This window comes from Naegleria gruberi (genome assembly GCF_000004985.1).
Source record: "Naegleria gruberi genomic scaffold NAEGRscaffold_1, whole genome shotgun sequence".
NCBI classification, from domain to species: Eukaryota; Heterolobosea; class Eutetramitea; order Acrasida; family Naegleriidae; genus Naegleria; species Naegleria gruberi.
In genome coordinates this window covers 1,488,477-1,512,414 of record NW_003163326.1, presented here as the reverse complement: position 1 = coordinate 1,512,414, position 23,938 = coordinate 1,488,477, and the positions used below count along the sequence as shown (strand labels likewise).

At 33.6% G+C, this 23,938-nt stretch overlaps 13 protein-coding genes across 13 annotated transcripts; 5 read left to right on the top strand and 8 right to left on the bottom strand.

Moving 5' to 3' along the window:
- Positions 1-148: 148 nt before the first annotated feature.
- Positions 149-1,277, top strand: NAEGRDRAFT_29498 (uncharacterized protein; the record flags this gene model as incomplete). The annotated part of the gene is made up of 2 exons (XM_002683587.1): positions 149-301; positions 375-1,277. 2 exons carry the CDS (start codon positions 149-151, stop codon positions 1,275-1,277), a joined length of 1,056 nt encoding a protein of 351 aa, XP_002683633.1.
- Positions 1,278-1,385: 108 nt separating this feature from the next.
- NAEGRDRAFT_61689 (uncharacterized protein) lies at positions 1,386-2,053 on the bottom strand (the record flags this gene model as incomplete). Its single annotated transcript, XM_002683293.1, has 2 exons — positions 1,386-1,852; positions 1,906-2,053. 2 exons carry the CDS (start codon positions 2,051-2,053, stop codon positions 1,386-1,388), a joined length of 615 nt encoding a protein of 204 aa, XP_002683339.1.
- Positions 2,054-3,428: 1,375 nt separating this feature from the next.
- NAEGRDRAFT_61688 (uncharacterized protein) lies at positions 3,429-3,842 on the bottom strand (the record flags this gene model as incomplete). Its single annotated transcript, XM_002683292.1, has 1 exon — positions 3,429-3,842. One exon carries the CDS (start codon positions 3,840-3,842, stop codon positions 3,429-3,431), a length of 414 nt encoding a protein of 137 aa, XP_002683338.1.
- A 597-nt stretch (positions 3,843-4,439) lies between these two features.
- Positions 4,440-5,946, top strand: NAEGRDRAFT_77855 (ubiquinone biosynthesis hydroxylase; the record flags this gene model as incomplete). The annotated part of the gene is made up of 1 exon (XM_002683586.1): positions 4,440-5,946. The coding sequence occupies one exon, from the start codon at positions 4,440-4,442 to the stop codon at positions 5,925-5,927; it is 1,488 nt and encodes a 495-aa protein (XP_002683632.1). The 3' UTR covers positions 5,928-5,946.
- A 2,378-nt stretch (positions 5,947-8,324) lies between these two features.
- On the top strand, positions 8,325-9,387 carry NAEGRDRAFT_61686 (uncharacterized protein; the record flags this gene model as incomplete). Its single annotated transcript, XM_002683585.1, has 2 exons — positions 8,325-9,117; positions 9,155-9,387. The coding sequence occupies 2 exons, from the start codon at positions 8,325-8,327 to the stop codon at positions 9,385-9,387; spliced, it is 1,026 nt and encodes a 341-aa protein (XP_002683631.1).
- Positions 9,388-9,494: 107 nt separating this feature from the next.
- On the bottom strand, positions 9,495-10,307 carry NAEGRDRAFT_61685 (uncharacterized protein; the record flags this gene model as incomplete). Its single annotated transcript, XM_002683291.1, has 4 exons — positions 9,495-9,586; positions 9,629-9,751; positions 9,803-9,872; positions 9,918-10,307. 4 exons carry the CDS (start codon positions 10,305-10,307, stop codon positions 9,495-9,497), a joined length of 675 nt encoding a protein of 224 aa, XP_002683337.1.
- A 272-nt stretch (positions 10,308-10,579) lies between these two features.
- On the bottom strand, positions 10,580-13,630 carry NAEGRDRAFT_258 (uncharacterized protein; the record flags this gene model as incomplete). The annotated part of the gene is made up of 1 exon (XM_002683290.1): positions 10,580-13,630. A coding segment is annotated over one exon (3,051 nt), but the record flags the coding sequence as incomplete, so codon positions are not given.
- An 850-nt stretch (positions 13,631-14,480) lies between these two features.
- NAEGRDRAFT_61683 (uncharacterized protein) lies at positions 14,481-15,050 on the top strand (the record flags this gene model as incomplete). Its single annotated transcript, XM_002683584.1, has 2 exons — positions 14,481-14,597; positions 14,649-15,050. The coding sequence occupies 2 exons, from the start codon at positions 14,481-14,483 to the stop codon at positions 15,048-15,050; spliced, it is 519 nt and encodes a 172-aa protein (XP_002683630.1).
- A 518-nt stretch (positions 15,051-15,568) lies between these two features.
- On the top strand, positions 15,569-18,211 carry NAEGRDRAFT_56571 (membrane-attack complex/perforin domain-containing protein; the record flags this gene model as incomplete). The annotated part of the gene is made up of 3 exons (XM_002683583.1): positions 15,569-16,889; positions 17,515-17,732; positions 17,797-18,211. The coding sequence occupies 3 exons, from the start codon at positions 15,569-15,571 to the stop codon at positions 18,190-18,192; spliced, it is 1,935 nt and encodes a 644-aa protein (XP_002683629.1). The 3' UTR covers positions 18,193-18,211.
- Positions 18,212-18,248: 37 nt separating this feature from the next.
- NAEGRDRAFT_55569 (ras family small GTPase (RAP-1)) lies at positions 18,249-19,200 on the bottom strand. Its single transcript, XM_002683289.1, has 2 exons — positions 18,990-19,200; positions 18,249-18,761 (listed from the first exon to the last, which is right to left on the bottom strand). Exons 1-2 carry the CDS (start codon positions 19,174-19,176, stop codon positions 18,322-18,324), a joined length of 627 nt encoding a protein of 208 aa, XP_002683335.1. The 5' UTR covers positions 19,177-19,200; the 3' UTR covers positions 18,249-18,321.
- A 412-nt stretch (positions 19,201-19,612) lies between these two features.
- NAEGRDRAFT_82883 (N-acetyltransferase 5) lies at positions 19,613-20,434 on the bottom strand (the record flags this gene model as incomplete). The annotated part of the gene is made up of 2 exons (XM_002683288.1): positions 19,613-20,001; positions 20,263-20,434. The coding sequence occupies 2 exons, from the start codon at positions 20,432-20,434 to the stop codon at positions 19,631-19,633; spliced, it is 543 nt and encodes a 180-aa protein (XP_002683334.1). The 3' UTR covers positions 19,613-19,630.
- A 53-nt stretch (positions 20,435-20,487) lies between these two features.
- On the bottom strand, positions 20,488-22,041 carry NAEGRDRAFT_77850 (50S ribosomal protein L3; the record flags this gene model as incomplete). The annotated part of the gene is made up of 2 exons (XM_002683287.1): positions 20,488-21,565; positions 21,717-22,041. The coding sequence occupies 2 exons, from the start codon at positions 22,039-22,041 to the stop codon at positions 20,541-20,543; spliced, it is 1,350 nt and encodes a 449-aa protein (XP_002683333.1). The 3' UTR covers positions 20,488-20,540.
- A 933-nt stretch (positions 22,042-22,974) lies between these two features.
- On the bottom strand, positions 22,975-23,718 carry NAEGRDRAFT_61677 (uncharacterized protein; the record flags this gene model as incomplete). The annotated part of the gene is made up of 3 exons (XM_002683286.1): positions 22,975-23,230; positions 23,272-23,524; positions 23,562-23,718. 3 exons carry the CDS (start codon positions 23,716-23,718, stop codon positions 22,975-22,977), a joined length of 666 nt encoding a protein of 221 aa, XP_002683332.1.
- Between the last annotated feature and the right edge of the window lie 220 nt (positions 23,719-23,938).

Sequence of the window (23,938 nt, the reverse complement as noted above, 5' to 3'; positions counted from 1 at the left end):
ACACCTTTTCTTATCAGGGTTCGATTAAATTTTAAACATATTCAACAGGAAACCAAAAGTATTGGATATACTAAACTTTTGTTGAAAACAACTGTTTGTGAATACTAGAATTATTTTGGCGCGCAAACAAATTTCGCGCCCTAAAAAAATGCCTGAAAATAATTCTTCATCATCTGATGCTAAAATGTGGATTGAAAAGTATCGTCCACATGAGTTGACGGATTTACTTTCCCACACAGAAATTATTTCAACAATTCAACGATTGATAGATGGTGGTAAATTACCTCACCTTTTACTTTATGTAAGTTTTTGTCATCATCACAGATCCGATAAATATTACATCATCGTCATCACATATTGATAAATCATTTTAGGGTCCACCAGGTACAGGTAAAACTAGTACAGTGTTGGCCATTGCCAAGAAATTATTCGGAAATAGGTTGACACAAAATGTTCTTGAATTGAATGCGAGTGATGATAGAGGTATTGATGTTATTAGAAATGAAATCAAGGACTTTGCATCAACGAAAGGATTGAAATTCTTTACAGCTCAAAAAGATACAACACCTGATATTAAATTAATTATTTTGGATGAGGCTGATCAAATGACTAAAGATGCCCAAGCTGCATTGAGACGTACTATTGAGAAGTATTCTAAAAATGTGAGATTTTGTTTAATTTGCAATTATGTGAATAAGATTATTCCTGCATTGCAATCCAGATGTACTAGATTTAGATTTTCCCCTCTCAAGAAACATGAAGTTGTTTCTAGACTTGAGGAAATTTGTAAAGAAGAAAATGTAATCTATAACCAAGTTGGATTGGATGCTATTTACAGATTGTCTAATGGTGATATGAGAAAGTGTGTCAATATTCTCCAATCAACATTCATGTCATTTGGGCAAATAACAGAAGACAACGTTCACATGTGTACAGGTAACCCATTGAAGGAAGATATTAGATTGATTATTAATTCTTTATTTAATGACTCACTTGCTGATGCCTATAAAAAGGTTATGAACATCAAGACAGAAAGAGGATTGGCCCTCCAAGATATTCTGAGAGATATCCATCCATACGTAATGAAATTGAACATTCCAATAGCAGTAAGAATTTATTTATTAGAAAAGATGAGTGATATCGAATATAGACTTTCATTAGGAACCAGTGAATCTTTACAAACTATGGCTCTTATTTCAGCTTTCCAAATTGCTAAAGAGCCTGTATCTTCGAAGAATGAAGAAGCTGCCTTGAAATTATTAACCTCAGAAGCGTAAATTATAAAAACTTAATATTAGAAACAAACAGCCACTTAATAAGTATGTTCATTATTATATCTTGATTTAAATTAACAGATAGTTAACTTCATTATTAGACAAATTGATTTAGCTTCTCTTTTGCATCAAACTCATTTCAATAGTGAGTGTAGTATCAGGAGCACCGATAATGGTAAGATAAACATTGTCAAATGATGAAGTGTATGGTAATAACATGTATGGTTCCTTAGAATTGGAATATCTTTCATATTGAGCTGGACCTGGATTAGCAAAAGTTCTACCACCATAGACCTTAATCATGTTCTTAACAGTTGGATCAATATTATTAACTTGCTTAATTCTGATCAAAATGTACAAGTAATTTTCATAACGTAAAGTAGTATAGGCACTAACTGGATCACTTGAAGTCAAAACCAATTTGCTATTGAATTGAACGATATCCTTTGGTGCATCAGCTAAAAGACAGGCTACGTGGTCAGGATCAGTACCTCTATTGGCATTATCAGCACATTGTGTACAAGTATCAGCACTTCCAAAACTGACAGTATTGAATGGACATCTTTCAGCAACAACACCTTCACATGAAATAATATCATATGTACTAGGAAATTAAAATATCCTTACTTACCATTAGGACAATAGAATCCTGGAGTACATGGCATACATGCAGGCGAACCAAAGGCAACACCTTCATAAGTACCTGCTCTACATGAGAGAGCCAATGTTTCTCTCATCATGATACAACACAACACAGCAATTAAGAATGCCTTAATCATTTTGATTTGTTTTTTTAAATGCTTGTATCATAATATGGTTGGTTAATGCAGTTGGAGACCATGTTGATGCAAAGTGGTCCATCCACTAAAGCATCCATTGTTGGAAGGACACAGAGTGGATGTGAAATCTTTGCAAGAGAAATATCTGCCATGCAGATAACGCCCCTCACATGGTGAAAGATTCAAAATTCTGCATTAAGATGTTGATATACAGAGTCCAATTTAAATTTGGAAGTGTAATTACAATGATTCGTTTTAAAGTGGAATTCAACCTCTTAATTAAATGGCCTTATAATATCTACTTTCTTTAAGGTTCATTTTTTCAGTACTTGGATATTGTAAAGTCGCTAATCCAAGCAGATCTTTTGGGGATAATGTCTGCAAGGGCATAGAAGATTTTCACCAATTTTTAATCATGTCATAAAACAATTCAAAAAAATGTCAAATCATGAAGAGGAGGAACCTGTTATTGTAACTTGTATTAATTTTATAGAAAATGATCAGAAAATTCTCTTCCGAATGCTAAAATCACAACTTCAAGTCAACCCATCCAAATCAAAACCAAAAACCGACCTACGAACACAAATTTTATTTTACAAATACAGGTTTAATCAATTAAGAACACATCCAAACTATCAAATAGAAAATAGTGGAGATTGGGACATGTCAATTTATAAGTGTTCTTTAAAACACATGTCAATTTTTTATTTCTGTAGCGAATATTATAGAACAAATTATTATTCCCAACGATTTAAACGATTTTCCTCCATTTCATTGATGAGTATAATGAGAGAGTTGGGATTTTATTTTATTAGAAATGTTAGAAAGAAAGGAAGTGGACAAGTATTGGAAAGTATTCCATTTTGTGATGTGAAATTTCAGAGTTTTGATGGATTACCAAAACACTATGTACGGGCAGTCTTTATTAAATATGATGGAAATTTCAAGAGATTAGTTTGTGAATCAGAGGGTACCATTTATTGTTTCGATTTTTGCACATCTTGATTTCAAATTATACAGACAACATGATAAGTTTTGGACTGCTTTACATGATTCCACCAATCTGATTCTAATGGAAGAGAAAATATTCTCTCAATTATCCTTCCGTCTTCATAATTTTCAAATTGGTAAATTATTTTGATTTAACACGGCCGACGTAGCAACACAATCTTGGTTTCTTATTTCAGCACCACCTTTTTATTGTTTTCAAATTTACAGAGGGGTTTTTACATTGGTTTGCATCAAAATTGTTCCTATAGGAGGGATTATAATTGGCATGTTGAGTAAAATTTCACACATACCAAAAAATCCAAAGATCATTGTTCAAACTCTCTCTCTTGTGGTTATCCTCCAAAGAGATTCAGAGTAGAACACATTAAGGCTTAAAGTAGGTTTTCATAGACTTGACAGAACGAGCAGAGAAGAGTCTTTCCCTCTCCTTTCTTCTTCCAGTTGGTGGAGCACTAAATACATCCCTCTCATTGGATAAATTCTGAACAACCTTAACAACACAATTCATTTGTTCAACGAGTTGCATGGTCGATTTCTTTCTCACATTCCTCAACTTGGCCATTTCCATGCAATATTCTTGATGTGATTTTGAGGGTGGTTGTACTTGTGTCCTGAAACTTCTCAATCCAGGAAGACGACCAGCACTTGCAGAACGACTTAGTGTTCCCAATGATGAGGATTTTGTTGGGGTTGTTGGCGGTGTTGAATTATAATAATAGGCAGCTGATGATGACGATGCTGAAGTTGGCGAATAAACAGAAGAATGGGATGATGACATTTTACGAGGTTGGCATAGAGAAGTAAGTTCTTTGTTAAACGGTTTTTTTTTCTTTGTTTTTTTCGTTATAAAAAAACCTTAACAGCGTCCTTAACTGATTTTTCAATTACGGTAAAGCAAATTGCTTCCACCACTGTTTTTCATCTATAGAGAATAATGGATAACAGCTTTCTAAACATCATCAGAACGAGCGGATAGAGAAAAAGGTGTGTGAATGAGTATTAAGGAGGTGTCAACTGAGAGAGTTCCACAACAATGAAAGAGGATATGACTACGCCGTAGTGGGATATTGCCTTTATCTAGAAAATATTGAGGATGATGGAAGGAGATAACATTAAGAATAAAGAAAGTGTAATCAGTTAGAACTTGTGGCCTGAACACTGTTTTGAAAATCAATGCAATTCGGCAAAATAGATTTTTTGATCTGAGTGAGGTCCTAAGAAAGCTCAATAAACTGAAAAATAAGAGCACAAGCTTTGACTTTTCACACTTACAAAAGCTGTTGTAATAGTTTCAATTGTGTATTTTCTTTTCTTAATCAATTTAATCAATTTAATAAAATCGAACTCCGATCACCACAAAAAAAGAAGAAAAAAAATGACTCGACAACATTTTAATGTTTGCATTGTTGGTGGAGGTATGATTGGTAATGCTTTGGCCAGTGCTCTTGCAAAGGCTAAATATACCAACGGTTTAAAGATTGCCATGATTAATCCTGCTATACAAACAAATAATAATTTCTTTGGATCGGGTGCTGGTTCTATTGGAATTAGAACAAGTGCCTTGACCGGAACATCAATTAGACTTCTTGAAAAGATTCAAGATAATTCAAATCCGATACCAATGGCTAAATATTACGGAATGAAAGTTTGGGATCAGGATGGAAACTTTTTAAATTTGGATCCTAATGAGAATGAATTTAAAGGCCCATTTGATAGTTTAGGTTCATCTATGTTGGCTCGTTCATTATCAACAATTGGAGGTCAATTAATTAATACTGCTAAAAATGTTAATGAAACTTTGATCAATAGAGGAGTTGGATTAAATGATGAAATCAGTAAGGATGGAACCATCGGAGCTATTGTTGATAATAATGATATTGTTTTAAATTTATCGGAAGTACTTAAAAAACAAGATAACGTATCACTTTATGATGGATCAGAATTGAAATCCATAGGAAATGATCAAAATGTTAAAAAGCTTCTTCTTCAAACAATTGTAGGAAATGAGAAAAAGACAGAAGAAATTACTTGTGATTTATTGATTGCAGCTGATGGCGCTGCCTCATTTGTGAGACAATTCTGTAACTTCCCATTCTATTCTTCGAAGTATAAGCAAAGAGCATTTGTAACTAATGTTTTTGTGGATACAGATAGTGTGCCCTGCACTGGTAAGAACATGTTTTGCTACCAACAATTCCAAGGTGATGGACCTATTGCCATGCTTCCAACCAAACAATCAAATGTTAGAAATATTATTTGGTCTACTGAACCATCAAAGGCTATAAACTTGGAGTCGACCTATAAATCTGGAAAACAATCACAAGTTTTGGAAGAAATGAACACAATATTTGGAAAGTTAAAGATTGTTCCAAGTATACTCACTGAAAAATCAGAAACTGTAAATTATTTCCCAGCTGGTAGCTTCCCACTCCAAAGACTTCACTGTCGTGAATATGTTCAACCTGGTATTGCTTTGGTTGGTGATGCTGCTCATTGTTGCCATCCTATGGCTGGACAAGGTGTTAACATGGGATTTGTTGATGTTATTCAACTTGTTAAGGCAATTCAAAAGAGTGTTAGATCTGGATCTGCTGTTGGTGATTATTCTGTTTTGAAGAGTGAATATGAAAAGGTTCAATACTCTAGAAATGAAATGTATTTGGATGGTTTAGATGCAATTAAGGGAGTTTTTGAAGCTGAAAATCATGTTGAATTGCTCAAAGGTTTGGGTCTTGCTGGATTTGCTAGAAAGGTTGGTATGGATATTATTAACGCCAATCCTCTCAATTTGAAGAGTACTTTAATTGGCACAGCAATGGCGGTTGATGTAGACATGAGTCACATTAATGCCATTCAAAATTAAAGATAATACTATTCTTTCATTTATTGATGAACTTTCATATCTTGTGGCTTTATTATTGGAATCTCTTTTATCACCTTTTTTTTAAGGACAGTCACAATTAGAATACCCTTATCAAGAAAAATGTTATCAAAATCTAATCCACCAGCGGAAGGAGGGAGAATTATTTCAGTGTGAGTGTATCCACCATATTTGAAGCCTTCTTGAATAGGTCTCATACCATTGTGATAGGAGTTAACTATTGTCTGTGTCTGTATGCTGAGTTTTCCAAGTGTGTATTCTACATGAATGCTCTCAATAGGTATAAAGGGAGCAGACACTTCTACCACGTACTTTGTAGAGTTTTCGAATAGGGAATACTTTAGTCTTGATGGAGTGGGTTGATTTGCTATGTTTGGATCACTCTCGGATACGTCACTCTCAGACATCTCTGCCATAATTTGCTCCAACATGTTCTTAACGTTTGTTTTTTGAAACACAACCTCCTTATTAACTGTGGTTTGGGGAATAGAAGTTTCATCGGACGAAACAGCAAGTTGGCAATTCTTCTTCCATTGTTGGTCCGTAATTATGGAAAATTTATTGTATTCTCTTCTGCCCAACAACGGCTTAATAGAACTAAATATTAATTCAAAATTTGAGTCATCCATTAATTCTTGTGCAATTGCTGCAAGGCAAGCAATAATCCTTTCCTTTCTTCCTGCTTCCATTCTCACAACACAAACATCGTGAGAAACACGTTTAATATATCCGGTTACGGAATAACCATCAGCGAAGGCTTTAATTCTTGTCTTACCAGATTTACCTTTCGCCAGTGTTATGTGGATTTCAATAGCAGGCATTTTTTATTGTAACAAAATTAGTGGGAAAATGAAATGGACAAATGGAAACTGAAATTTTAACAATGAAAGAAGAAGGCATTGGGGTCTATTTTGGATACTTTAAGGGAAAATGTTAGAACCGTTAAATACAAGATTTCATTATTTGTTACCTCTTGATAATGTTGATTGATTTTAAATTGGAAAACCCATGTTTATTGTACTTAAGAGTTTCGTTGTAAAGGAAGAAACTTTATTCACCAATTCTCAAAGAGTGTGATGAAAATGTCTTTCAGTACCAAACTAAATGACAACCAATTCCAATATCCAAGAAATACCACTATCTGCATTCTCAAAGAGTATATTAATATCCAATATCTATCCCAGTCAAATCACTTTACGAATATTTATTAGCTTATCAACTCAATTACAATAAATTTATTCACCAATATCCAAAAAGGGGTTGGGATATATTACTTTAGAGGTTTAGTTTTTGAATAAAAAGAATCTAAAAAAAATGGAACATCAAACCTATCACATTTTATTTCATCAAGAAAATCAAATTAATTCTTTTAAATATGATTTGTTATTTATTATTAAAACCACTACAAATATTTCGCCCCTAACAACGACATATAAAAAGAGACAGCATTTTAATTTCTCTTTGAATCCGCTTTCTAGAGTGAATATTTTATTGATAATTTTGTAGTTGCCTTAATCATTTTCATTTATCCGTGTTTACGAAATTTGATTCTAAGTTTACCATTTTGTATGCTGCTTCAATTAGTGGCATATTTTCAATTATTAGAGGAGAAGATTGAAGATGTAAAATCTTCACAAAAGAATTATTAGTATGTTGAAAAGTTATCATCTTACGCTCACAATAAACAACAAATTCTTTCACCTCTTCATCTTTCTAGCCAAAATAAGACTGATCTAACCGCCCTCTTGATAGATTTGAAGAGAAGAATTTAAAATCAGATAATGTAAATGAATTTTTAAATTTGAAACTACATTTTACAACTTTCTATTGTAATTAAAAACATAAAAAATCAACAAACAATTTAACATCCACAAAAAAATAAACAAACATAACTAAATAAATAAACAAAAAATTAAACAAACACAACAAAGAAATTGAATATTAAGTTTAAAAAATTAAACAAGCACAACAAGAAATTACTAATTCAACTTCGACAGATTTTAATAAGGTCTTGTATTGAAAAATGAATTTGAAATAATGGTTTTTCAGTAAAATTTTAAAAAAAATACAACCTAATCTAGTTATCGAGATTTCAAAGAAGATACAAGAGAACAATCTAATATTTTGAAAAGGTTTTAAGGAGCATGAATTAGTCACACACAACCAAAACAACAAAATTCATATAAAAAGTCCTCAATAACATTCAGCAAACATCTTGTTTATTTATTCTAGAGTTTTCATAACAAAATTTCATATGAATTATGAAATTTTAGGCTCTGAATTTAGCCGACAAATAAAATGGCGCAATAATAATGGCCAGAAGAAAATAAGGGAAATTGTTATTGAGAATCACAGAAGTCAGTAACTTTTGATGAAAAAATGTCGCAAACGACAATAACAATAACAACATCACCCCGACTTGATACCATTTTGCAGAGGTCTGTGAGTTTTGGAGGAAGTGTGGAGAGGAGTGAGCAATTAAGCTCTTCCTTATCAAATATAAATCATCATCAACAAGATGAAGATTCAAAGCAAAATGCCGCTCAATCACTACCATCATCAACAGAAGAACATGCATCCAATACTTCATTATCATCATTGCCAATAATCGATATTACCATAACCACTCCCAAATCGGATGAAACACAAATGGACAATACAATAACGACAATTATCAATCAAGAAGAAAACAAAAAATTACAACCTTTCTCCTCACTACCACCACCATCATCAGGAATGAATTTTTCAAAATCAAAGCTCGCTGGTGCATCCTTGCAATTACTAGATGAAACACAAGAAGAAGAATTACAATGTGGAGGATCTGTCATGATGCATACAAGTGGTAATAACCTTTCGGATGAGGTAAAATCCGATGATGATTTGCTAATGGAAATTGAATTAAAAGATATTAATGTTGATAAGAAGAAGGACGTTATAATGTCACCCTCAGCTGAGGAAAAGGAACAACATCATAAAGATGAATCTACAATAACAGGACAATCATCCAATAAGAGATATTCTCTTGATTATTTAATGGGTTTCATTCCTAGGTGGACCTTTCATCCAAACAAACAATCAGAAGCAAGAGATTTGTTGGCTGTGGAGAGAACTCAATTAGCTTGGGTTAGAACTGCATTGTCAATTGTGGCAATTGGTATTGCAGTTTCCAAATGTAAGTTTTCAAGAGAATGCATGTACTGATTTTTTAGTGTTAACATCTTCGTCTGATACTGCAGAAGTTAAAATTCTAATGGTTTCTATTGGAACAATTTTTGTAATTTTGGGTTTATTGATTTTCATTTACTCTTTCATTCGATTCCAATACGCAACAAGACGATTGATTGGTGGCATGTATGTGGCCGATTTATTTGCACCTCCTTTCATGTTTTTATTTGGAATGGTTGTGTGTATTCTTGCTTTGGCACTTGTCTTTGTTAATTGAATGAATTTAAATGAGCAACAACCAATTGATTAGAATGTAAATATAATACTGAAATTCGAGTTTAAATAAATTAATTTATTATATCAAAATTAAGTTTAGGGGGTTATTTACACAAAGAATAAAAGAACAGCAATGACACAAATTAGCAAGCCAATAAGGAGAATGAAAGGAGGAGATAATGTATCAGCAGAAAAGTGATCTATTGTCGAGTTAATATAGACACAAAACTCTTTCAACTTACATTCGAATAGAGATTTCATAACTGCATAATATCTCAAATGAGCATACATGATTAAAATCATAGCTAGTGAACATGAAATTGCTCCAACAACCTTTGGAATTACAGAACCATCAGATTTTTTCACTATCATATATCAATAAATCAATATAAACACTCTTATATATAGAAACTTACTCCTCGAAACAGCAATTCCAACACCCAAAATTGAAAATGCAGTTCTATACCAACTCAACATGGTTCTTTCCTGTTATTATAAAGTTAAAAATTCCATCATCTGAGTGAAACTTACTGTTGCCAACATATCTCTTGCTTCACTCACCTTGTTGGGCACTGAATACCATCGAGGAAGAATTGTAATCTTGAGAAATTCCTTGATAGACATGGGATGCTCCAAACTCTCCGATTTATTTGATTTATTAGGACCAGATAATTCTTTACTATTCAATGTCTTATTACTTTCATTAATTTCTTGTTGTTTATTGTCCAAAGTTTGCTTCTGTTGTTGTTGTTGAGAAGTAGTGGTAGTAAAAGATGTCGGAGATGTCAATGATTTTTCTTCATCGAATTGTTGCTGTTTTTCCTTCTGTTTATATTCGATTTCATCTCGTGACAATGCATCGGAAGTTGTTGGTGTTGTTATGGTCTCTTGTGATGTTGTTGTTGACTGTTGTTGCATCATTATGTTTAATTGTATTTTTTTTGAAACTTTTGAAAATTGCATTTTGGTTTCTTTTGAGACTGAGGTTATGGAAAGAGTCTCAACAGACAATAGAGGCGAAATTAATTTACGGTTGTAAGGAAAAACCCGTCTACAATAGGTAGTTGTGTATCTCTCAATGTTCGTCTATTCTGTTAAATCAGAAACTTGGAAAGCTAGATATTCAGATTAATCTGATTTTAGAATAATTTAGGTTTTATTTTAGTTTACCAGGCAATGGCAGAAATCTTCAACTTTCTCAATAATAATTTTCTAAGTTCGTCATAGAACAAAACACCAAAAGCCCAAGGAACTGGCCACAACCAAAAGTCAATACTGACAGGTCTAATTTGGAAAATGAAATCTGAAATGAAAGGAACGTATAAGAAGAAACAAGTCAAAAGTACAGCAAAAACAACACCTGCATAAATCCACAAGTTTGCAGAGAATCCCTTAAAGAATACAGATGTTCTTCTTGTTCTTGTTGACATTAAGGTAGCCCATTGGCAAATGACAATACAAAGGAAATAAGCTGTTTGAGCAGTACACAAAATATCTACTTGATGTTTAGCAGAAATCTTGAGACCTGTTTCAATAATGTGCAAGTCTGGAGCAGTGGCTGTAAAGTAGTTTGATCTAGAAGCATTCCAACAATATGATGGTGGAACACCATAGAAAGCAAGAGCAAGGAAATAACAACAATAACAACCAAGAGCCTCAATTACACCAACTTGGAGATATGAATAAGAGAAAAGTTGGAAACCGACAAGTCTCTCTGTCTTACTTCTTGGAGGAACAGACATAATATCACTTTCAGCAGGTTCATAAGCAAGAGAAATAGCATTCATCAATTCAGTACCCAAGTCAATCATCAAGACTTGAACACCAGTCAATGGGAGTGGAATACCAAAAATAGCATAAACCAAGAAACTACTAACTTCTGGAATGGCGTGAGTCAAAGTATAAGCAATAGACTTCTTCAAGTTATCGAAAATCAATCTACCTTCTTCAACACCGTTAACAATTGAAGCAAAGTTATCATCCATCAAAATAATAGCAGCTGCATCCTTAGAAACAGCAGAACCAGAAATATTCATAGCAACACCAATATCAGCCTTTCTCAAAGCAGGAGAGTCGTTAGTACCATCACCAGTAACAGCAACACAGTGACCCATTTCTTGGAATTTGCTGACAATTAACAATTTTTGTTGAGGAGAAGTTCTGGAAAATACAATTTGTTTCTTCTTCAAAATTGCTCTCCATTCCTTAGAAGAGAGTTTGTCAATTTCTTCACCATGCAAAACAACAGCATCAACTTCTGGTCTACTAAATGGAATGGATTCTGCGGAACATCCTTCATCCATGGCAAGATCTTCTCTAGTCATACAGTCGTCATTAAGAATACCAACTTGTTTAGCAATAGCCTTAGCAGTAGCAGGGTGATCACCTGTAACCATGACAACTTGAATACCAGCATGTTTACATTTAGCAATAGCTTCTGGAACACCAACCTTTGGAGGATCAGTCAAAGCACACATGCCAACAAATGTCAAACCTTCAGTCGGAATCAACAAACCGTCAGATGTACCACCTGATTCTTCTGCTTCTAATTGTTTCTTTACACATTCCTTATCAATCATCAATTGAGCAAAACCCAAGACACGTTCACCTTTCATAGCAAAGAAGTCATAAGCTTGTTGGAAGTTATTCTTCCACATTTCATCCAATGGGAAGACCTTACCACCAATTAAGATTGATGTACATCTACTGATAATTCTTTCTGGGGCACCCTTCATAAAAAGAATAGCCTTATCCAAACCTGGTTTTTCACGAACTTCCAACATCCACTTATTCTTGGAATTGAATGGAATAGTGTAGAGACTGGTGTGTGCTCCTCTAATACCTAGAAGAGTAGCTGTATCATTTCTAGTTTCAACAAACTTAATAAGGGCTGTTTCAGAAGCATCACCAATACATTCTCTGTCAAGAATTGGCTTGGCAAGATTGGTTTCAGATTGAACAAAGGTAGTAGCACTGCACAATGCACATGCTCTGATAAGAGTTTGATAACCTGTCAAAGCTTCTTCAGAAATTTGACTCATATCTGGGAGTTCACTTGCAGGCTTTTCTGGTTTTGCTTTCATCATTCTTTCATAAGCAATAGCATTAACATTACCGTCAATCCAAGTTTCAACAACAGTCATTCTGTTTTGAGTTAAAGTACCTGTCTTATCTGAGCAAATTACAGATGTACTACCCAAAGTTTCGACGTGTTCTAATTTTTTAACAAGGACATTAACAGCCATCAATCTCTTAGCAGAAACAGTCAAGCAAACAGTAACGACGGCAATTAAACCTTCTGGAATATTTGCAGTAACTACACCAATAGCAAAAAGGAAAGCTTGATACCAACTGAGTCCGAGACCCAAAGCAATACAAAACAAGATAACAGAACTGGTCAAGGCAATAATACCAATACTTCTAACAAAGTTATCAATTTCTCTTCTCAATGGAGTCTTCAAAGTAGGAGCAGTACCAGCAAGGAGAGCAATTTGACCAATGACTGTAACGTTACCACATCTAATTACAATTCCGTATCCACTTCCGTCAAGAACAGTTGTACCAAAGAAAGCCAAGTTGGCTGTTTCCAATGGATTTGAAGAACTAGATTCGGATGTTCTGCTTTGAGGATCAGCTTCACCAGTCAAAGAACTGTTATCTACCTTCAAACCACTTGTATGTAAAAGTCTCAAATCGGCTGGAACAATGTCACCAGCTTCAATTTTAACAATATCACCCAAAACGAGTGTATCCGCATCAACTTTTCTTAAAACACCATCTCTTACAACTAAAACTGAACTCTTTTGCATAGACATAAAACCTTCCAATACTTTTTCACTTCCTCTTTCTTGTACCAATGAAATGGCGGCATTCAAAACGACGACAGCCCACAAAATGACACCCAAAAAGACATTAGGAATTGAGTCTACACTTTGTTCAATAATAGGATCCAAAATACATAAGAATCCGGCAAAAATCATCAACAAAGAGAATAAACTTGTAAATTGTTCAATAACCTTGAAAATAAATGGCTTCTTCTTAGGTGGTTTCAATTTGTTAGGACCATTGACAGCTAAACGTTCTTGAGCAACCTTTTCACTCAAACCTTGGGAAGCTTCCGGGTCAGAAGCAAAATTAGAGCCATATAAGTCCAACAATTTCTCTACTGGCATCTCGTGTTCGGTAATATCAATAGCCTTTTTCTTGGCCTTCTCCAAAACCTTGTTCTTCTTTCCCTTCTTACCAGTTTTTTGTTCCTGTTCTTGCATACTTCTGACCAAGTCAATACTTTGACGGACTTCTTCAAAGATGGCACCTACTTCTGTAGATGGTGCTTTCCTGTCAGTACTTGGCCTATTTGTAGTAGCATGTTGAATATAATCCAAGGATTTTCTTACAGCCTCTGCAAATGTATTATTCGTTGTTGTATTATTGTTTGAGCTGGAGGCTCCAGTATTTGCGGCTGGGGCAGTCGCATCTATCAATTCGATATGTGCATCATCTGCCATTTTTTTTTAATTGTGTGTTTCTGTTATGTCTGTTGCTTTTTGGGCTTTTTCAATGAATCTTATCGTTGTTATCACATTTCCTTGTGGAAGCAACAAGAACACACAACTAACAAAAAGACGCAGCGTCTGATGACGATGTTCATTGAAGGCGATGATGAATACGATAATTTAGAGTTATTAGGCAACATGGTCTAATTGGTTTTAGCCATGTTCCAACTAGTAGGTCGGAAGGAAGAATGAATATTTAAAAATAAAATTAAAAATAAAAATGCAAATCGATTTGGTTGAGATTCTGTTTTGGTGGTAAAGAATCTTGACCGAGCTTTCAACCTTAAATGTTCATGGGTTTGTATGAAGCGAATTTTTCGCAGGGGCAGCTCAGCATCATTAAATTTAATTGGGATTTTTGATTATTAAGAATTGTACGAAAGTTCTTTTCATTGTTTTGATTCGTTTCTACTCATAATATTTGAGTGAACCAATTAACAAACTGACCACAATCTAGCCACTACGCAACACAATTATAAGGAGTATCACACCTGCATCACTCAATGGAAAGCAGTGTTTCAGAAATATTATGAAAAAAATGTCGCAATCCTTAAAGGGTTTCATTTGTTTGTTGATATTGTTGAGTGTTGCTGTGATTCAAGTGAATGGACAAACAAACTCGACAATTTCCAATTCTACCATCACAAATTCAACTGTAAGTTGTTGAACATGTTACATGTATTTTAATTTTGTTATTTGAATGTAGAGTTATGCTACCAAGGATGAAGTGGCAGCATTGAGTTATCAATTATCACTTCTTCAAGTAGTTGTTATTGTAAACTCTGCCATTGTTGGATGTTTACTTCTTGTTGTTGGTGCTCTAACATCTATTAAATGTTATGAGGATTACGATCCAAACAGTGGAGTGAGAGTGGAAGATCCTCTCTGGTTGAAATTATTTGAAATTTTCAATTGGTTTGCAGCTTTGGCCCTGTGTCAATGTTTCAAAATTGCAAAACCAAAGAGTGGAAAGATACAAGTAATTGATACTATAAAGTGGAGAGAATGGCATAAGAGAGATTTAGAGTTGCAAAAGGAAATAGTCGATGAGAATGAATTGAACAATCAAGAGGAAAATGCTGAGACTGTAGAATACACAGAAATTTAATTGACGTGTGGAAACACATTGGATTGACCTTTCGTCAATGGTTTGGTTAGGTTTCTGTTGAAATAAAGTATTATTAATTAACATAATTTAAACGCAAGCTAGTGATTCATCAAGAGAATTTTCCTAACCTCCATATTTTAAGTTACCAATAAGAGTAAAGAAAATGGTTAAGACATTTTCAATTTCGTCAACTATTTCATATTTTGTAAACTTTAAACTAGTTGTAATTTGAATCTTCGCAATCTCCCTCACTGTCTTAATTGTGTAAGGCAAGCACAAATTTAGCACTTGATTACAGTTAGTTTGTTTTTGGAAATTTGAAAATACCACACAACCAAAACCTCTCTCGCCAAATACTCGACGAACAATAACAACATTGCAGTAGTGGTCTCATCATCACAAATAGAAAATACCTCAACATCAACAACATCAAGCCAGCAGCAGCATTAATTAGTTTTTAATTATTGCTGATTTTTCAAAAGCATGATGAATCTAATAATTATCATAAAAATATAAACATGTATACAACATGCAACAACAAGGTTATGAAGAGTGGAATTATGTTTTCATTCATCATTGTTGTGTTGAATTTAATTGTTTACTCCAATCAGACTCCTCGATTGAGGGCTCTTGTGGATCCAAAGGTTCAATTAAAAACACAAATCTCAAAGATGGAAGCCAAATGTATGATTGGAATGAAGGGATTGAAATGTAATGGAGTGAGGGTCAATCCACTCTCTAGAAATGTAATGGAGGATCTGCCAATTGTGGCTGGAGTTGGATACAGCAGAATAGATCACACTATTAAACCTCAAATTGTTAAATCACCTCAAGCAAAGAAGGTCACACAAACAGTCACTAAATTCCTGAATGTGATGGATAGTGCCGAGAGATTCTTTGATTATGTGTATCCAGGTGATGGTGTTCCTATTTATAATGGATTGTATAGTCATAATTCTGGAGCTGCCGAAATTTTCACAAACTACTTTAAGGGAAACATGATGGTCATGGATGCTCAACAACAATATGTTACACATGCTGTTTCAGTTGATAAAGTTGAAGTCACTGAAGATTTTCAAAGAATTTTAGATATTTTACCATCAACATTGGATAGAGATTTATATAATTTAGTTATTTCATCATTTGGAGATTCAATTCTTTATCAAGTTGAGTATGGTGGAGTTGTTGATTTGACTGTTTCAGTTAGATCTTGTTTCAATGATGCTAATATGAAGAATTATTTGGATTTGGAATTGCAAATGGCAGCCGGTGATGCTCCAAACACTCTTCCAAGTGGCTACATTAGATATCACAAAGTTTCACAATTGGACATTGTTGGAGGTAATCCAGAATTGAGTGATATCAAGCAGAGAGTTAACACATTCAGTCTCAACCCAGTTCCTGTTAAATTCTTATCAGTTCCAATTTGGAGAGCTTTCCCAAATGGTCCAAAGCAAGAAAATATGAAGAAAGTTTACCAAGAATACTTGGACGCAAAGGTTAAAGAGATTTTGAACATTCGTTCTTCGTTATATTCTCACATTCAATCAGAGCAAGCTCAAACACTTCCATTCTATGTTTATCATTACGCTAGAAATGGTAAAATTGGTCAATTGGGTGAAAAGATTGAATTGTCTGGTGCAAGTAGTGGATTTGCCACAGAATTTATCAAAATGTTCAATCAACCACAAATGAAGAACTATGCATTCAAGCCTTACATTCACAGACAAGAAGATGGTTCCTTCTATTTTGATTTCATTAAGGGAACTTGCAATTCCATTTCTGTAACTAATTGTGCCTTCCCAGATCTCAGTACTACTTTTTTGAGATCTGCAAGTGGTAAGGGACAATGTATCCAAGTTTCTTTGCCAACATCTGGATCAGAATACTATTCAACTTCTTCTGTTTGGGTTTGTTCTGGATGTCAACCTTTCGTCTCTGAATCGAATACTCTCACTTGCAATTGTCCATACGTTAATTAATAATAGTATTAATAAATATTGAATATATTGCTCAACACAATTAAGAAACACCAAATTATGCTCAGATAATCAGCGCGATAATTATCATAAATCATCATTATAAAAATAAAAAACCCCTTGTCGGCATCCCTTAATAATTCGCTGTAAATATTGAAAGACACAATCATCATCTTTATCTCTCAACCTTTCAATTCTTATTAAATAATATTAGGAGAGAGCGATTGGAGTTGTTTTGTCTCGTGTTATAACAGCACATTATTAAAGAAAATATCAAACAATTGTAGTCGATATATAGTTAATAGGAATCATCATGGTTGTATTTAAGGAGGATCACAGATCAAGATTTAAGCACTTGTATAATAATCCAAATTATTCGGATTTTACTATTGTGTTCGTAAATTTGAAAAGGAAGATTTTCGTATGGAAGGGTATACTCTCTGTTCATTCGGAATTCTTTGATCGGTTATTCAATCCTATTGAAGAGGAGGTGGAAAGAGATGAGGAATTTGTTGAGGTTACCAGTAATCTTGCTGAAAATACAATAATTGAGGAGTCTACATCTTTTGTACAGAATGATGAATGGATTGTTAATGATTTGATTGAAGAAGAAGCACTACTCCAATTAATTGAATTCTTCTACTCGGGTGAGATTTCATTTACTACAGAACAAGCAATTAATTTGCTTTTAATTTCTCAAAAGGTAAGAAGACGAGTATTGAATAATTATTTCAATTTTCTATCAAATTATAATCATCATTCTACAGTATATGGTTAAGGGTGGATTGATTGAATCAATTCAGATCGATATTGAAACCAACATCAAGCCATCAAATTGTTTTACTGTTTTCAAATTGATTCTCTCATTAAATGTTCAAGATTCATTCATTGATAGAATGTTGCAAACATGTGTATTGGAAATGAGTAAGAACTTTGAGGCAATTCTCTCGACGAATCAAGAAGAATTACTGAACTTTTCTCCAACTACATTAATCACCTTCCTTAAAGCCGCAACAAAAATCAAGTATGGATTGAGGTGTGATGGTAAAAAACTATTGAGATTTATCATTGATTGGTTAATGCGTGATATTGAGATGAGAAAGGAATACATGCAAGAAATTAAAGCCATTGAATGCCAAATTACCTATCAATACAAGTACTAACCATATTGCCTTTTCACTTAAACTTCTTGGAAATTCTTTTCAATAAATTCGAAATGTTTTGAATGAATGGATTATGATGATTTATTTAAATAGTACTACAATTACAAAAGGATTCAAAAGAAGAGTAATTTACAAGAGCATACAATTCTTTGGGAGAGTAATCTTCTTCTTCTTCTTCTTGGTATCCTTCTTAGTGTCCTTCTTTGTTTCAGCTTCTTCTTCACCTTCATCATCACCGCCACCATTTTCAAACTTGTCGACCAATCTGACCAAACTCATGAAAATTTCTTCAACATTGATAGATTCCTTAGCAGAGGCTTCTAAGAATTTACAGTGGTCACCAAACTTTTCAGCCATTGACTTTCCTTCGTCCTTTGAAACGGCACGTTCCTCCTCCAAATCGCACTTGTTACCAACCAAAACAATTGGAACTTCATCGGCATCCTTTGAACGCAACAATTGTTCATGAATGGTCAACAAGTCTTCGAATGATGAAGGATCGGTGATGGAGTAGACAAGAATGAAGGCTTGTCCAGTTCTCATATATTGATCTCTCATAGCAGAATATTCTATTGTTATTATATTATTATCATCATATCATTATTCGAATTATTGTTATTGTTGTTGTTGGTGTAATAAAAATCAAAGTGTAAAAATAACCGATTTTGAATGTTGAAATTAACAAATAATGTTAGTTTCATCATCATCATCATTATCCAAAAAATATGATAATGGATAACAAAATAAATTAAATAATAATAATACTATTAGAAACTAAACTATTTTGAAAAACAAACCTTCTTGTCCGGCAGTATCCAAAATATCCAACATACAAGCCTTTCCATCGACTTCAATTTGCTTTCTGTATGAATCTTCAATGGTAGGATCGTACTTTTCAACAAAGTTTCCTTGAATGAATTGGATGGTAAGGGCAGATTTACCGACACCTCCTGAACCTAAGACGACAAACTTGTATTCAGCCATTGTTATTGTTGTTTTTGAGAATTTTTTTTATGTGATGGCCTTGAATTATTTGACCGTAGGCTATGCCTTGTTGATTAGCTGTCAAATGTCAACTGTCTATTGAACAAGGTAACTCTGTTCGAAATGTTCTGTTTAGTGCTTTGATTCGGTCTTGGTTGCAAAGTACATTGAAGAACTTTTGTTGTATCAACTGAATCATAATTACTGTAGATATAGGTCATTAATTTGTTATTTCATAACTTGAAGAATAATCGAACTCATTTTGAACTCGATAAAGATATCATCTAGATTAGGAAGAAATTCATAAACAAGATATCTTTGTTTTTCAAATGAGTATCTCCAAACCTACATAAATGGTAAAGAGATGAAACAATCCAACCTACACATACACACATTAGAAATGATTTCATAAAAAATCCAAATTACTCTAGATGTAATATCAGAACAAATATATTTATAGAGTAGCATCCAACTCTTCAGGATGAATGTCCCTTCCTAGTGGAATCATGGCCTTCTTCTCTGGATCTAGTGCAGTACTCTTTCTCATATCAAATCCATCCTCTGCATGTTTTCCTGAATAGTACTGTAACACTCGTCTATAGGTTGTGTATCCAAGTTTTTCATACATTCCCACAGCTATCTTATTGGAAACACGAACAAATAAATCGACAAAGTAGGCTTTGTGAATCTTTTCTGTAATTTCCTCCAATAAATCCATCATTTTCCTTGCCAATCCCAAACGACGAAATTCTGGTGCTACAGTTAAGGCTGTTACGTGACCGTGCCATTTCTTTCTTGGTTTATCACCTTCCACTTTTCCCATAACTTTAATTCCGAAAATTAATTTCCATAATGATCATCCAAATAATTAATATCATCATTGTTGTGTTCATATGAATAATTGTTATTAGTCAATAATTATAGTAAATAATTAATAATGATTAATAATAATTAATCATTGATTAATAATTGTTGTTCAAGAAAATTATTTAATCGTGATGATGATTAAATTTTAGATGGTTTTCCATTAGTAGAGAGAATATAAGAGATGTAAATTGATCACATATTACACTGTTAACAACATACCATATCCCATTACAGTTCCGTCGTGTGGTGTTTCAACAGTGTAAAAGTATTCTGGCCATGTTGCCAAATATTCAAAGTAGAAGGGAATGTTGTAGGTTTCAGTGTAGTAATCAAGGTTGACATTGTTGAATTTGAGCATGTCATCAGCTGTGAATCTTCTTGTTGTGGTCATTTTTTTTAATATTTTAATGAACTTTACAAAATTAAATTGTAACAATTTTTGTTAATTAAACATTTAATATTCCAAAATTTAATATTTTTTTATCGTTTTTAATGAATTATTCGTCATCATCTTCATCTTCGTACAAATCTCTCTTGGCCTTTCTCTTAGCTCTCTTTTCTGTCATTTCCTTTTCATAAGCAACAGCAGTTTGAATGGAAGCAACATCAGATGAAGTAAGAACCTTTGGTAATTCTTCTCGTTCAGCTCTGGCAACTTCTTCCTTAGTAATACCCATAGCTTCCCAAATGTAAGGCTTGATACCTGGAGCCTCCAAATATAATTGTTCTCTAGCCATTGTTGAAATATCTTCACCTTCTGGAACGACAAATGATGGGAATGGAGGAATGCAAGGTAAATCCTTTCTACTAGCATCATTCAAATATAAATAAGCACCGTTTGGTCCTGGGACGGAACCCTTAACATAGATACAGTTATTTTCAACGTCAACCATATAAACATAATAGTTCAATTGTGTGATTTGTTCGTGACCCATTCTACCAGCCATTTTCTTGCCCTTGAAAACCTTATTAATCATTGTACCTGTAGAACCCAAAGATCTGTGGACGACTGAAACACCGTGAGTTGCCGGTTGACCAGCAAATCCCCACCTCTTCATTGGACCAGCAAATCTCTTACCCTTACTACGACCAGAAATATCAATGAATTGACCTGGAATAAAGTGACGAGCAGTGATTTCAAATCCGACTGGTAAAATAGCATCTTCAGTAACCTTAGCTTCAGTGTAAACATGTTTTGGTTCAACACCTGCCTTTTGACAATGACCCAAAAGTGGCTTTGTAAGTTTCTTGGCACTCATTGATCCAGCACCCAATTGAAGAGCAGTATAGCCATCCTTTTCCTTTGTTTTAACTTGAACAACTTGACATTTTGGAATGTGCAAGACTGTAAGTGGAACTCTAGCATGATAGCTATCCCAGAATGGGATCATACCTAATTTTTGAGCAATGACACCTGTACGAACACTTTTACCAATAACAAAATCTCCTTCTTTTGGTTTAGCAGCCTTCATAAAGTTAACCCAAGCGGCATGTTGTGGTTCTTCTTGTAACAATTCCTCACCTATTATTATTATTAAATATTAGAAGAATGATGATGAAAAAACCCAAGTGTGTAGCGAGTTGTTAAAATTGATGAAAAACATTGTGTTCAACAAAGTAAGGAAATTATTCATCAAAAGATAAATAAAAATTAATTTAAAAACGGAACGTACCAGGAATAATTCCTTTAGCTTTAGCATCCTCATACTTTTTGAGATTGTGTTGTGCAAGACTGTCGTGTACTGTAACACCAGTATAATCTGGAGCATCCATCAAAGATTGAACATTCTTTTGTTTTTGTTTAAATTCTTCGACCATATCAAATGGATTTTCCATAACATTTTTAAACTTTCTTTGTTTGATGTATCTCTTTTGTAAATTATTAGTTATCACGGACTCTGTGATAGGATTTGTATTATTCGTTAAGAGTGAGAGGGTTGATGTTTTGCCTGGCACGACAATACCTTGGCAACATTTGATGAGTTTGCTTTGCTTCATTTTTTAAACAACATTGAAAAAAAATAAATAAAAATTTAAAAAACAAGTTTTTGTTAGGAGTGAGGGAAGAATAGAAAACTTTGGAGAATTCATTGATGAGAGTGCACTAGTACATTCTGATTGTTGCGAATTGATGAATGATAAACATGTTTAACCATCAACAATTCAAATATTATTAAATTAAAAAAAAATGAAAATAAGAGATACCCTGCTAAAAACATTATCGGGAAATGATGAAACTTTCAAAAGACTCTTTGTAGATAATCACAGTGAAATCGGATGGTTGAAATTTCGTAAAAGTCCAATACAAATCCATACTATTCTGTGGTATGGATTTATTTCCGTTTCATACTTTTATCTTTCCTACTCTTTTTTCAGTCACATGACAAGAATTGAAATGTACAAGGAAGAACAAATTCTCTCAATGAAACAACAATATGAAAGACTTTTATTGAATCATAATTTTGCGGAAAGGGATGAAATGCAACGATACATTAAATCTCATGCTCATCAGTATGGACCTGAATGGAATGCCACAAAGGCTTCAATGTTTAAATCTAATAGAGTTGTCATGCTGAATGCTGTTCATGATTTGGGTAATATTCAGGACAAGATTAATAGTATCAAATAATTGGTTGGGATGATTATGAATCAAAAATGTTTGTTTATCAATGGAAAATGAAACCTTGAGAAGAGAGAATTGAATTATTGAACTTTCAGATTAGCAGTTAATTGAATAGATCAACACAACGAGTAAATAGGTAAACTATGTTAAATATTATCTTCAATAATTTATAGTTCAATCAAGTGAATTTCAGCAACCACTTTCTTCTCATTACATTACGTTTACTTCTGATTCTTCCATGGTGACTATGAATTGATTTTCAATAATAAGGTCTTCAATAAATTGTTAAAAGAAGGAGAATCAATAATTTATTTCTTTTTGAAAAAAGAATCCAAAGATTTCATACCTTTGGTATTGACCTTCTTCAAACTGGCTACACTTCTGGAATCCAGTGTTTTGGATTTCTTACTCTTTTCCTCATCTTCTTTTCTCTTTCTCTTCTTTTCAACAGCCTCCAAGTCATCTAGGAAATCAAGAGCTGCTGTATTTGTAGGTGCTTTTGGTGATTTAGCAAAGGTTGTAGAAGAGAGAGCACCTTTACTTGGATATACTTCTTCAATAACTCTACAATGTTAAATATAATTCCAATCCACATGAAAACTTACTCAAAGTGAGTGGCCAATTTCTCAACCCATTTTCTATCTAGATATTCAGAGAGGAATCGAATTGATTCCATTCTAATCTTTTTATCATCAGATGCATCCTTGCTTTTAAGAGTTCTCTTGAATCCTTGAGGAGAAACAATTACATTTCTCAATTTATCATTCTCAGTTATTTGTTCCACAATAGCATTAGATTTGGCAATCATCCAAGCAAGTACTTTCTCCTCACTCAATCTTACAAATAAATCGTCACCAACTTGGAAAATTTAATAAATTGATTCAAAGAAACAAACCTTCCATAATATCACAAACATTGGTAATCATGTCTCTAACAGCAGATACTCGCAAAATTATTGAAGGAATTATATCATTCATATTATCAAAGTGTGATTCATCCGACTTGTCTACCTTTTCCTCCAAAATTCCAATTAACAAGAAGGTAACATCCATAGGAGAAAAGACATATGGCCTACCATCTGAAATTACATTATTTCCTACAAACCAACTTCCGTATCTTCCTCCAATTCTTTCCAATTCCAACAAGATCGTCCTCGAATTGTTATTTTCTTCCTCTTCGTCAGCATCATAGACAGTCAAGAGGCCAAATTTGATCAATTGTATATATTTCGGATGTTGAAAGGAGAAGATTTCTAAATTCCTTTTCGTCTTT